This window comes from Cynara cardunculus (assembly GCF_001531365.2).
Source record: "Cynara cardunculus var. scolymus isolate 2C chromosome LG 17, CcrdV1, whole genome shotgun sequence".
Lineage (NCBI taxonomy): Eukaryota > Viridiplantae > Streptophyta > Magnoliopsida > Asterales > Asteraceae > Cynara > Cynara cardunculus.
In genome coordinates, this window is record NC_037544.1 from 35165792 (window position 1) to 35179014 (window position 13223).

The window sequence follows — 13223 nt, forward strand, 5'->3', positions numbered from 1 at the left end:
TAACATCCAAAAGATAACAATTTTAGATTATAAACCTAGTTAGAAAAATAAGAAATTATAAATTACCGCTTTAGCTGAAATTATATATATATATATATATATATATATATAAAGGGTACGGGGTGGGATGAGGAGTATGATACGGTTCTCGTCCCCGATTTAGCAGGGAATCCCCGTCCCGGTCAGGTTCCCGTACGGGTTGGGGTCAGTTCTCATGTCTAAGTAAACTCTAATAACTTCTTGTGAATTTAGAGAGTGCACATCAAATAAAAAAACTTCCCTAATTTTTAATTTAATGAGAAAGCGCCAATGCACCTTTTAGGCTTCTAGTTTTTTCTCCACTGAGTCGACATGACATAATGATAGCATGGATATCCTATCCCTCCTTAAATATGCCTCTAGCTTCGAGTTCATTCCTCCTTGTTCAATTGTCTTCCAGCATTTGCTTTATCCATCATGTTTTGGTATGTATTTAATCTCGGTTTTAAAATCACAGTTTCTCTATTTTCTAAACCTGTATTTATCAAACAGATATATGAACGATATGCAGCCCAACAACACCTGGGATCACTTGTAGATCCCAAGAGCATCATTAACAACTCTCCAAAATGAAGAAAAATGAAGCTTTTGTGTTTTTTTTTGCTCCAACAGCTTCTCTAAAATGGAGAAAATAAAATAGAGGTGACTCAGATCTTTCCATATCTGGAAAATTCCTTTAGAACTCCATTTTGTTAATCCCAAGATAAATAATACCAAACCAACCAATTAAATAGATGAAAACAAACAGAGAAAATATATTTATTATATTATTAAAATATTTTTAGTAATATAATTAATATTAAAATCTTAAAAATGAAGAAACTATTATATTTGGATATAATTTTTAAGCATTTTTTTTTTTATTTTGAAGAAATTATAAATAAAGGTTCGGTTGCATTAATAATAGAAGTTACAGTGATAAGAGTAGGGGCTGTTTACTTGCGGTTTAATTAAGCTTATTGGTCTATCTCGGCTTATTCACACAATTCATTTGAGTTGTTTACTTACGGCTTATTCATACAGAACATGACTTAATCACACAAATAGAAATGATGTGTTGTCTCCATTCAGCCACAAAAATGACACCCCTACCCTTTATTTAAAACACTGTCTCCTTCCCATATGAGACACCTTATCTTCGGTCTCTTTATGGTTTTTTGTTTTGATGTTCAAATAATTAATATTAGGGGGTAAAGTGTCATTTATGTTATTCAAATTGTTGGTTCAAATAAAAAAAAGTAAACAACACCCATTTATCCAGACAGACAAATTTATCCATGTAGATATCATTAATTTTTTTTGGTAAACAACCTTAAAAAGAAACCTCTATCCTTGAATCAATCATAATTGAATATCAGGACTAACGTGGTGTACCGAGATGCATAAGATTAATCCCATGATAAACACAATTCATAGGGTGAGCTGAAATTAAAATATTCAAAAGTCCAGATCATCTCTTAAGTTTTTCATCTTAACTCCTATTATCACATGATTATTCGTCTTATACATAAACCTTTGAAGACTCTTAGAAATACGTATAATTTTAACGTATATAAGGAGGTGTTTGAGATTGCTTATTCGAAACAACTTATTCTTTTCTACAAAAGCATTTATCAACTTATTATAAGTTAGAAGAGTTTAACTTCTTTAAAAACTTCTTATTACTGGTTTGATATCGATATAAATTATTTATCAAAACACTCAAAAATGTTTACTATTAATACCACATCAGAATAAGTTAATAAGTTATTTTTATAAGCAATCACAAACACCCTGAATATCAAATACTTAAAAAAAAAAAATTTAAGTTGAAATAAATTTATCGAGTCGACCTTCTTTTTTCTTCTAATTTATAATTTATTATTGGAAAATAAAATAAAATATATATTTTAATTAATTATATTCGCTATATTCCAGCTCTCTCAATGCTCCGCGTGTAACGGATTCTCTCTCCTCTCCAAATTTACTTCCTCTATTAAGATCACTCACTGTCCCAAACTCATCATCTCAAATCCACCCGTAAATCTCTCTCCACACACACAATTCCACCACCAAGAACCACCATAATCTTCTAGTGGAGGAGGTTAATGGCGGGAAACGATTGGATTAACAGTTACTTGGAGGCCATACTTGATGTAGGTCCTGGACTTGATGATGCAAAATCATCCTTGCTTCTTCGTGAAAGAGGTCGATTTAGTCCTACAAGATATTTCGTTGATAACGTTATTGGATTCGATGAGACTGATCTACATCGCTCTTGGGTTAAAGTAAGTTTGTTTTCATCAATTTCTATCTAATATGAGTAAGTCTCTGTCGATGTATTTAGCTCTGTTATGTTTCTGATTTCGTTTGCAAGAATCGAATCCAATGGAGTTGAATTTGAATCGAATCATGGTGTTTGTGTGTGTATTTTGATATTGTTTTATTTATTTGTGTGTGAAATATATGTATGTATCTATATGTTGCTCTGTTTTTTGTTGTTTGAAAATGGAAATTAATCATTATCGTATGTATATGAAGGCCCAAGCGACCAGGAGTCCTCAAGAGAGGAACACCAGGCTTGAGAATATGTGTTGGAGGATTTGGAATTTAGCTCGTCAGAAGAAACAGGTTCTTATGTCTTGAATTTATTTCCTTGCTAATTTCTCTAAATTTTGTTTTTTATACAATTAGGCGTTCATTCGGTTGGTGAATTATCTGAACTCAGGGAGAAAAAGAAGCTTAATTTTGAAAGCAGATTGATTTTTGACTGTTTTTGCTTTATGATATCAAGAGACATTGCCTGTAGACTTGTAATCTATCTAAATGATGAACTGTCTGCATAAATAAGAGCCTAGTATGAAGCTTAAGTTGAGGCAATTGTTTCTATGGAAATGGAAAATTTGATGACCAATCCATGGTCAGTTTATGCCTTGTGATAGAGAGAGAAATGTAAGTTAAATGCTAAATGTTTATGCAGATGGAGTGGATGGATTTTTTACTTTGACTTGGAAAAGAGCTTGATTTGAAGGGCGAATTATGTTGTTGTTGCAAATTGAATATACTGTGTTTGGTGGTCTATTTGATTTTGAGACTTACCAATCTGTCCATTACATGTGGAGTTAAATGCTTTAATTACATATGACTAATTGTTAGGTAATGGGTTTTCCTTATTGGGAATTTTCTGGTTGGGCATGTTTGACGTAGATGAAGATGTGTGACATGTTTGTAATTGTATTTAAATCTCCTTGTAGCTTACAAGTCTCTGTATGCTAAACTAATTGCTGGAGACAAATGCTATTGAACAATATTGGATGCTATATTAGTACATATGTATCAATGTTTTTTGCATGTATACAATTTTCTTAGATCATGCATTACTTCTTCCCAGAAAAGATTCCACTTTACAAATTCTTTTGTCTCACAACCAGATCCCTATTTCAAAATCTAACCATAAGGTGAATTTGATGTTTGTAACTCATCATCACTTCCTTACATATTGGCCAATGAGTCATTTGTCAAGTTGTATTCAGTTATGAGTGAAATGGTCTACAAAATTGTCCTTCCAAAATTTTCTAGACATTGAAATGGATTCTTCTCTTGGGATGGAAGGATCAGGTAGTCACTCTGTAAATGTGTTAAGCTGAAAATGAGAAGAGAAGAAGGATGTTTATTTTTGTCAATACATATATAGTACAGATTTGAGATATATGGCTACTTAGGGGTATTGTTATGATATGTTGTATGCTTTATGGTATATGAACTCTTATGGCATTTTGAATTTAGGCTGACAAACTTCTTATTTGCCTTTCTCCCGACATTGCCTTCGTTAATGCTTTCAATTTGTTTATCAGCTTGAGAATGAGGAAGCTCATAGAGTGGCCAAACGTCGTATTGAGCGTGAAAAGGGTCGCAGAGAAGCGGTTGCTGATATGTCAGAAGACTTATCAGAGGGGGAGAAAGGAGATACTATCAGTGATGTATCTGTTCACGGTGAAAGTAACAGAGGTCGTTTGCCCAGAATGAGCTCCATTGATGCCATGGAGGCATGGGCTAATCAACAGAAGGGGAAAAAACTGTACCTTGTATTAATAAGGTTTGACTCTCTATTTCACCCTTTACTCTTATCAACTAACTAAGCTACACGTGACTTGTTAATATTTTTGAAAAATTCAAAAGACACAGACCAATCTTAATCTATTCGATGTTAGCATGGATGGAGATAAAGTGATCAGTAGTTTGTTCGTTTTGGTTCTCTGGACCAACTCTTTATTTGAAATGGTAAAAGTAACATGTGTTTTCAAGATATAAAACTACTTGTTTCAACTTTCGTACCTCTATCATGAAAAGGTTTGAAATGTTGCATGTTTTAGAAATAATAAAATTTGACATCTCAAATTTCAACATGCAAATGCAAAAATTAGTTAAAGTATGACCATTCTTTTGATAAATTTATTAGGTAATAGCATGATGTGTTAGCTTGACTAGTTGTGTGGGGAACTACTTGACTTGAAACAAATACCTTACATTCTGCACTTTCCTTGTCTTGTCTGCATGACGATCTTTGTGTGCTTTCCTAATCAAATTTCTTACAGCCTTCACGGATTAATACGTGGTGAAAATATGGAGCTTGGTCGTGATTCTGACACAGGTGGTCAGGTATGTTTCACCAATTCCAGTCTAGCCTTTGTTCCTTGCTGCTGATTTGGAGTAATCCGAACTTTCTTGAAATTCTATTTTCGCTATTGTTTTTTAATGATGCACAATGACTTGCCTGTCATGTTTCTTCATTTCCAGGTTAAGTATGTTGTAGAACTTGCAAGAGCTTTAGCTTCAATGCCAGGTGTCTATCGAGTTGATTTACTTACTAGGCAAGTAGCCTCTCCAGAAGTGGACTGGAGTTATGGTGAACCAACAGAAATGCTGTCCCCACATAATTCTGATGGTATGACAGACGAGATAGGAGAGAGTAGCGGTGCTTATATAATTCGTATTCCGTTTGGTCCTAAAGATAAATATATTCCCAAAGAGCTTCTTTGGCCTCATATCCCTGAATTTGTTGATGGTGCACTTTGCCACATAATGCAAATGTCCAAAGTTTTGGGTGAGCAAGTTGGTGGTGGGCACCCAGTCTGGCCTGTTGCCATCCATGGCCATTATGCGGATGCTGGTGACTCAGCTGCTCGTCTATCTGGTGCTCTAAATGTACCCATGCTTTTCACTGGTCACTCACTTGGACGAGATAAATTGGAACAACTTCTGAGACAAGGCAGATTAACTAAAGATGAAATCAATACTACATACAAAATAATGCGCAGGATAGAGGCTGAAGAATCGAGCCTTGATGCCTCTGAGGTAGTCATAACTAGCACCCGACAGGAAATAGATGAGCAATGGCGGTTGTATGATGGTTTTGATCCAGTGCTAGAGAAGAAACTTCGAGCTAGGATCAGGCGTAATGTGAGCTGTTATGGCAGGTTCATGCCTCGCATGGTGGTAAGTGCCAAAAGTACCCACTATCCATGTCTTTTTTTGTGGTTAATGTATCTCCTGTTTGCTTGACTATTTAATGAATCTGTCCACTGTCCTTTGTGTGCAATAAGCAAAGCTTGCTTGTTCTTTGTGCTCAATCTGTCTATTCTAGAACGTCAATTATATTATGAGGTAAAGGTTATCATCTTTTTGGTTTATTTGGCTTGATTCTGGGGTGAGACTTCAATTTAAGAAACAAAATTTGTTGCACGAGGAAGGGTTAACACCTAACCTCCTTCACTTTCAGGTGTAAGTAGGTGAACACACAGATGATACTTTTAAAGGAGGTGCTATTTTGGTTGTTCTAGGGCTTCATACTCGATGGTTAGTGGTTGAGCCAATGCTTTTAATAGTATGAGGTGATGTTTTGATCATGGTGGGCAAAAAATGATTTGATAGAGTAACTTGACAATTGGTCTAAAACATTTGATGGAATCTTCCTTTTACCATAATTTCGGATCCTATCCATCTTTTTTTTTTTTACATTTGGAATATGTTACTTTTTGGATACATTATGTAGACACAAAGAATTTTGACATTTTTGTCACAAGGATAATATTCGACAGGAGGCACAACAACAGCACACAAGTTCAGAAATCTAAAAGGAATGCATCACCTCTTATGATATTGTAGGATTCAAATAGATTTCTTTCAGGTAGAAAACTTAATGGTCTATGAGGCGACCTGTAATAACTTCAGACTATCTTGATACAAAAGAAAAATGTTTTCCAGTTAGCTCAGTGACAAATTTTTACTGTGCTTGTTAGAGTTCATTCTGCTGCAATTCGAAAATTTTGACTGTTCAGTTAAGCCCTAGCTATTGCTTAACTGTAATCAAGATGTAAACTTTTCTTAGGACAGTATTTTTATAATAATGCAATGTGATGTATCCACCATCTTCTATTTCTGTTCTTCGTTCATTTGTGTTCTGTCTTTTGTTTAGTTACAGAATTGATTAGTTTAGTTACCGGCAGGTAATTCCTCCGGGGATGGAGTTCAATCATATTGTTCCACATGATGGTGATATGGATGGTGAAACAGAAGGAGCAGAAGATCATCAGGCTTCTCCAGACCCACCTATTTGGACAGAGGTTCAAGTTATTTCTGAACAATTTATTTCTGATAGCTATTGCATTGTCTCCTTGCTCCATGTTTCGTATATTTCTTATTTCAGTCTCTTTCCATTTTATTACTCCGTCCGTCCCAAAATAATTGTCCACACTATTATTTAAGTGTCCCAAAATGAGTGCCCACTTTGAAAAGTAAGTACACACTTTCAAATTCTTCCTTTAACTATGAGATGGAGAAATTAATTACTCCCTCTATAATTAAGGGTAAATTTGTCATTTAGTTGATAAAAAAGTGTAATAATTACACATTTCTAAAACTATGTGCCTTATTCATTATGGACATTTATTTTGGTACGTAGGAAGTATTATTCTTAAGAATCACAATTCCCTATCTTCATTTCATGCAGATAATGCGCTTCTTTACCAACCCACGCAAGCCCATGATACTTGCCCTTGCTAGGCCAGATCCCAAAAAGAACCTTACAACTTTGGTTAAAGCATTTGGGGAGTGTCGTCCATTAAGGGAGCTTGCTAATCTTGTACGTTCAGATTACGCCGTTTCTTCGTGTATATGCTTTTCTGGCATATGTGATTGAATTCGTTTTGTCATTAATGTATACTTTTCACCTGCTTTTGCAGACATTAATAATGGGAAACCGAGATAACATTGATGAGATGTCGAGCACCAGTGCTTCGATGCTTCTTTCAATTATTAAGATGATTGATAAGTATGATCTTTATGGTCAAGTGGCATATCCTAAACATCATAAGCAGCATGAAGTTGCTGACATCTACCGTTTAGCAGCAAAGACCAAGGTAACACTTAGAAACTAATTCATATCATGTTTGGCATTGATAACATTCCCAAGTTCCCGGGGCATGCAATAGGTATGCTGACCATTCGTGATCAATTTAGTTCCAATGCCCTTTATATGTTCTGGATGCTTAGCACTGATGCAATTATGTAGAACCATACCAAACCAATCAAACTCAGCATGTCCCACGTGGAGGTGGGGTCTTGGGAGGGTGAGATGTATGCATACATGACCTCTAACATGAAGAGTAGAATGGTTTTTTCCATGCAAAGTGTGCGAAAAGAAAAGATAAATTCTAAAAATTGAACAGAAAAAGAGCAAGAACATGAAAAAGGAAGGGCAATGCTACAATTGAAAACAAGTAGAAATAAGCAACAACATTCAAAGAAACAGATAAACAAACAAACAATCGAACCATGCAAATGGAAGCAGTACAAGATTACCATAACCAAAGTAGGAAGACCGATATACCCTAGTTAACCCAGGATATCTAAATGCCTACCTACTAACTCTACACCCATCCTTTACCTCTCCAGATCCCTTCCTCACATCTAGGCTAGCTACCACCCCTATTCAACTACCCTAATCTTGCCTCTCCAAGAACTCCTATATGAGGTCAATAGTGGTCAAAGACTAGTATAACAACTTCTTGTGTTCTACATTTCGGTGATCAGTCTTTAACATGTGTTGCCCTTAAACTGGAGAGATTTTGAGTCAAGGCAAAAAAGGGGAATTATAACAGTCATTAACTTGTTTTGGCAGGGTGTTTTCATAAATCCAGCTTTCATAGAGCCATTTGGACTCACTTTGATCGAGGTGATTAATCTTACACTTTTAGCAATTACATGCACAATTCAATATAACACCATTAGCCTCCTAACTCATTACCTTTCATTGAACAGGCTGCTGCTCATGGGTTACCAATGGTTGCCACGAAAAACGGAGGCCCGGTGGATATACATCGGGTGAGTTATATATGTTTTATCGAATGCTTTTTGTCAGTTTTATCAGGACTAGTCCAGTGAATTGATCATCTCATCATTTTCAGGTGCTTGACAATGGTTTGCTTGTTGATCCCCATGATCAACAATCAATAGCGGATGCTTTATTAAAGCTTGTGGCAGATAAGCAACTTTGGGCCAAATGCAGGTCGAATGGGTTGAGAAACATCCATCTGTTCTCATGGACAGAGCATTGCAAAACTTACCTCTCACGAATAGCGAGTTCTAAACCGCGGTACCCGGGGTGGCTAAAAAATGACGATGATGATGAAAATTCAGAATCCGACTCACCAAGTGATTCCTTAAGAGATATGCAGGATATATCTCTAAATTTGAAGTTTTCGATGGATGGTGATAGAGGAAATGTCGATAACCCTGAAGATCGAAATAGTAAACTAGAAAACGCTGTTTCCTCATATTCAAAGGGTGTCGGGAAAGGCACACAAAGGTCAGTTTCTGGAGAAAAGCACGAACAACTTAAGTTCCCTGCATTGAGGAGGAGGACACACATTTTTGTGATTGCTATCGATGCTGATGACATTGGAGGTCTTTTTGAAAATGTTAGAAAGATACTTGAGGCTGTAGACAAGGAGAGGAGTGAAGGTTCTATCGGATTTATATTGGCAACATCTTTACAAATGGCGGAAATTCATTCTTTTCTTGTGTCAAAGGGTGTGAATCCTTCGGATTTTGATGCTTTCATTTGCAATAGTGGTGCCGATCTTTACTATTCATCTTCGCATTCTGAAGATAACCCATTTGTATTTGACTTATATTACCATTCGCATATTGAGTATCGATGGGGTGGTGAAGGACTCCGTAAGACTTTGGTGAAGTGGGCATCTTCTATAATTGACAAGAAGGCTGCGAATAAAAACGAAGAACATGTGGTTACAGAAGATGAAGAAATTACAACCAACTATTGTTATGCTTTCAATATTCACAAGCCTGGACTGGTTAGTTCATTTATGATGATATTCTCAACCTATTTTATTTCACACTATGGCATGAAATATTCACATAATTTGATGTTATATTGAGTAAATATTCGCATAATTTTTCGTATGTTTTCATTTTACCTTTTGGGGGTAAACGTGAGGACTACGTACATCCCCCCCCCCCCCCCCCCCCCCCCCCGACCCTGCTCTCGGATGGGATATATTGGTTTGGTTTGGTTTACTAGTTTGCTCAAACTCGTGCACAAGCTGGGGGTCTTCACTTATTTATCTTAACCTTAGGTTAATTTACTTTGCCGAAAGGGAGCAAAATTGTGGAAACAGTCATGCTCTACCCTTTTAGGGTTGAGGTGAGGTCTGTATACATCTCAACCCACCCTACTTCCGAGTGGGATTTACCGAGTCAGTTTGGATTGGTTATCATATTTCTTATTTTAGTGGTTCATTTTGTAGGTTCCTCCTGTTAAGGAGCTTCGGAAGTTAATGAGGATTCATGCTCTTCGCTGTCATGTTATTTATTGCCAAAATGGCAGGAAGATAAACGTGATTCCAGTTTCGGCATCTCGTTCTCAAGCCCTCAGGTACTTGTAATTTTCGTGTAATATATTTTGAAGTATATAATATTTATAAACCGCAAATACTTAACACACACTCCTCACTTTGGTAAAGTTTGAACCCTTGATCTCCTAAGAGGCTGAGCTCTAGCAGTAACTATGGGCGGACCCACATGGATAGATACGGTGGCACGGGCCACCACTTCGTAGTTTCGTAAGGGAAAAAATTATGTTTCTGAAGGTTGCCACTGTGTTGTTATGTTGGGTGCCGCCATATAATTTTTGAAACTGAAATGTTAACTCAAGACGTTAATGGCCAAGATGATAAATGCTCCCGTCTTTGTACAAAAGGCCCAGGTTGGCACGTTCGAGTCCCACAGTTGTCAAATTTGTTGTTTTTTAGCTTAAATTTTGACTCTTTTTATATACCTCGCGTGTTTTTAAAAATATAAGACGGGACTTGGACATGGGTCTTTCAATTTAAGAACAAGGAACCAACCAACAAATCTATATTAATATTGTGAACTCATAGTCAAATTGTGCCTCCGCTTAAAAAAGAATTCCAGGTCCAGCTTTGCCAATAGCCCTGGTAAGGATGAGTCAACGACCCTTTGGTCTTGCTATACATTTTCTGACCATGGTTTCGTGATTTCCTTTTTGTTTCGGGTGGAATGGTTGACACATTATGGCCGAAACTTCAGGTACCTGTATCTCCGGTGGGGTATGGACTTGTCAAAGGTGGTGGTTTTTGTCGGAGAAAGTGGGGACACGGACTACGAAGGGTTTCTAGGCGGCATTCACATGTCGGTTATACTGAAGGGAGTCGGCAGCAGTACAAGCAACCAACTTCATGCAAACCGAATCTATCCACTTTCAGATGTTACACCAACCGACAGCCCCAATATCGTTCAGACACCCGAAGAATGTAGCAGTGCTGATATCCGTGCTTCCTTGGGAAAACTCGGAGTCGTGAAAGCGTAAAGAATTACATTATCGCCCCTCTCATTCGACACTTGACTCATGGGCTTAGGTTGTTGCATTCGGTTCTACATCCCAGGTGAAAAGTTTTTCTTCCTTTAATTCTGCATTCTCATGAATACTAGTTTATGAGACTAAGAAAGTACCATATTCTGTACAGAAGCTATATAAATGAGGGTATATTTGTAATTCTCTTTGTGCACCTGGTCCCTTCTATTCTTTCGTGGCCTTCCTTTGAGTTTTTTTAGTTCTTCAAAAGACCTTAGAACGCTAGGGGTGGAAAAAAAATACCCAACTCGCTAACCCAACTCGAACCCAACCCAAAATTAGCAGGTTGGATTGAGATTTTCAACCCATTTAAATAAATGGGTCAACCCGTCTAACCCATATAAAAAAATGGGTTGGATTGAATTTTTTGACCTGTTTTCAATCAATTTAAAATATTATATTTTTTTATATTATTCTTAATATTATATCTAATATTCTAATTTTTAATTTTGTTTTATTCTTAATTAAAAATCCTACCATCATGAGATGAAACTCCAAATTTCAATCGTCTCCATTACTCTTAATCACCTTGAAACCCTAAGAAAACCCTTTAGTCCATTACTCCATTATCGCCTCCAAAGTCCAATCAACTTATTTTGAACAATATATTTGTTGTGGTTGTGTTTTATTCAAACTTTGAACAATTTGTTTGTATTTGTGGTCGTGTTTTATTTAATTTTTTTTTTAAATAGTCTAGCCATTTTTTATTTAATATTAAATGAATCAACCCAGGTTCAACCTATTTATTTAACAAGTTGGGTTTTATGTCAACCTATTTAGGTAGTAGGTTGGGTTGAAAAATCTCAACCCATTTAATTAAATGGGTTAGATTAGGTTAAGATTTTCAACCTATTTAATAAAAAGGTTGAATCGGAACCCAACCCAACCAGACCCAATACCACCCCTACTAAACGCAAATGGGTGAATTTTTGTTGCCAGTTTTTGACTTATAAAAAGTAGAATCAAACAAATATCAAGGGATATTTACGTCATTTGGACTCAGAGTTTTTTTTTTTTTGGTGTTGCAAAAGGGGGGGGGGGGGTGGGTTAAGCACACAAGCAAAACACAGCTTTTTGTTCCATGGAACTTTATAATTCTCCCCATTTTAGCCTTGAAGCCAACAGCGGACCCAATATTTTTATCGAGCGGCTGCATCTTTAAGATGGATCAAAGGTTTGCAAGTCACCAATGTGTTTTTAGTTAAATTCAACTGTTTCGAAGGATTTTTTAAAGTTTTTTGGTTAATGTTGTGGGACGTGTTTTTATTTTTTTTAGGTGATTTCAAGAGATTTTTATGGTTTTTTTGGTTGATTTCAAGGTACATTTTTCGGGTTTTTGATTGATATTTATTGAATTTTCTAATATCCCGGAACACCCTTAAAGTTTAGCGGGTACACCTTTCATACCTCGAATAAAATTCTATTTCCGAAATAAGTTAAGCAGGTGCACGAGACCCTACTTGGGGCTTCATAGGTCTGCCACCGCTTGAAGCCATACCAAAAATTATCATGGTTACCTACCTTTTATTTTGGGTATTTACGCTAGTTTAGGCGCACTGGCTAATTCCCTGGACGAAAACATATGATCTAAAGTTATCGCATAAACTTCCGTTAAATAGTCAAAAACAACTATTTCCTCCCGCACCCCATGGTGAAGATTCTGTAGAATTTCTTTTGATAAACGTTGATTTTAATAAATGTGCATGTAAAATATACGTTATACTTCCGAAGACAACTTCATAAAAGAGACTAAGGGAATATTTGGTTGATTTTTCATTAAGTCATGTACGGATAAAACAATCTGTGTTGCTTAATTTGTTTGTATAAATTGAGAAGGGTTTTTCTGTGGGAGGATTTTTTTCATAGATGGAAGGATCGAACTTTTAGTTGGGAGGGGGAGGCTGAAAAAAATTGGCTTCCTGCTTGTAGCTTTCTCGAAGCTCACTAAATAAGCTACTTTCTGTATCATTAAACCACTACCAAATAAGTTATGTATAAGCTGTGAATTCCATTAAGCTATTAATCTGCTAATAATAGGTCATAACAGTTATGTGATCTATACAACCTTGTTTTGGCTTAATGCTGAGTTCAAGTTGCTCGCGCTTCTTTCCCTTTGCACGACTTGGTCGAACTGGAGCTCACTTTGAACTTGCCGGAGCTCAACTATTTGCTATGGTGATTTGCATCGCGTTAACCACTTCGCCCGATACTTCATCTTCATGACAACGCCAAGTTGCATGCAAGGTATCGA

The 13223-nt window shown here is 36.4% G+C and overlaps 1 protein-coding gene across 1 annotated transcript; it reads left to right on the forward strand.

Annotated features, from left to right (window-relative positions):
- Window positions 1-2043: 2043 nt before the first annotated feature.
- On the forward strand, window positions 2044-11111 carry LOC112501211 (probable sucrose-phosphate synthase 1). Its single transcript, XM_025104902.1, has 13 exons — window positions 2044-2306; window positions 2560-2649; window positions 3873-4114; window positions 4614-4677; window positions 4816-5514; window positions 6525-6641; window positions 7028-7159; window positions 7260-7436; window positions 8198-8251; window positions 8338-8400; window positions 8484-9392; window positions 9846-9973; window positions 10648-11111. The coding sequence occupies exons 1-13, from the start codon at window positions 2127-2129 to the stop codon at window positions 10925-10927; spliced, it is 3135 nt and encodes a 1044-aa protein (XP_024960670.1). The 5' UTR covers window positions 2044-2126; the 3' UTR covers window positions 10928-11111.
- Window positions 11112-13223: the final 2112 nt, after the last annotated feature.

Excerpts from the sequence above, each read along its gene's own strand:
- LOC112501211 (XM_025104902.1), top strand. The coding sequence starts at position 2,127 with ATGGCGGGAAACGATTGGATTAACAGTTACTTGGAGGCCATACTTGAT. Across the intron at positions 6,642-7,027 it reads ACCCACCTATTTGGACAGAG|ATAATGCGCTTCTTTACCAA; the intron begins GTTCAAGTTATT and ends CATTTCATGCAG. Across the intron at positions 8,252-8,337 it reads TTGGACTCACTTTGATCGAG|GCTGCTGCTCATGGGTTACC; the intron begins GTGATTAATCTT and ends TTCATTGAACAG.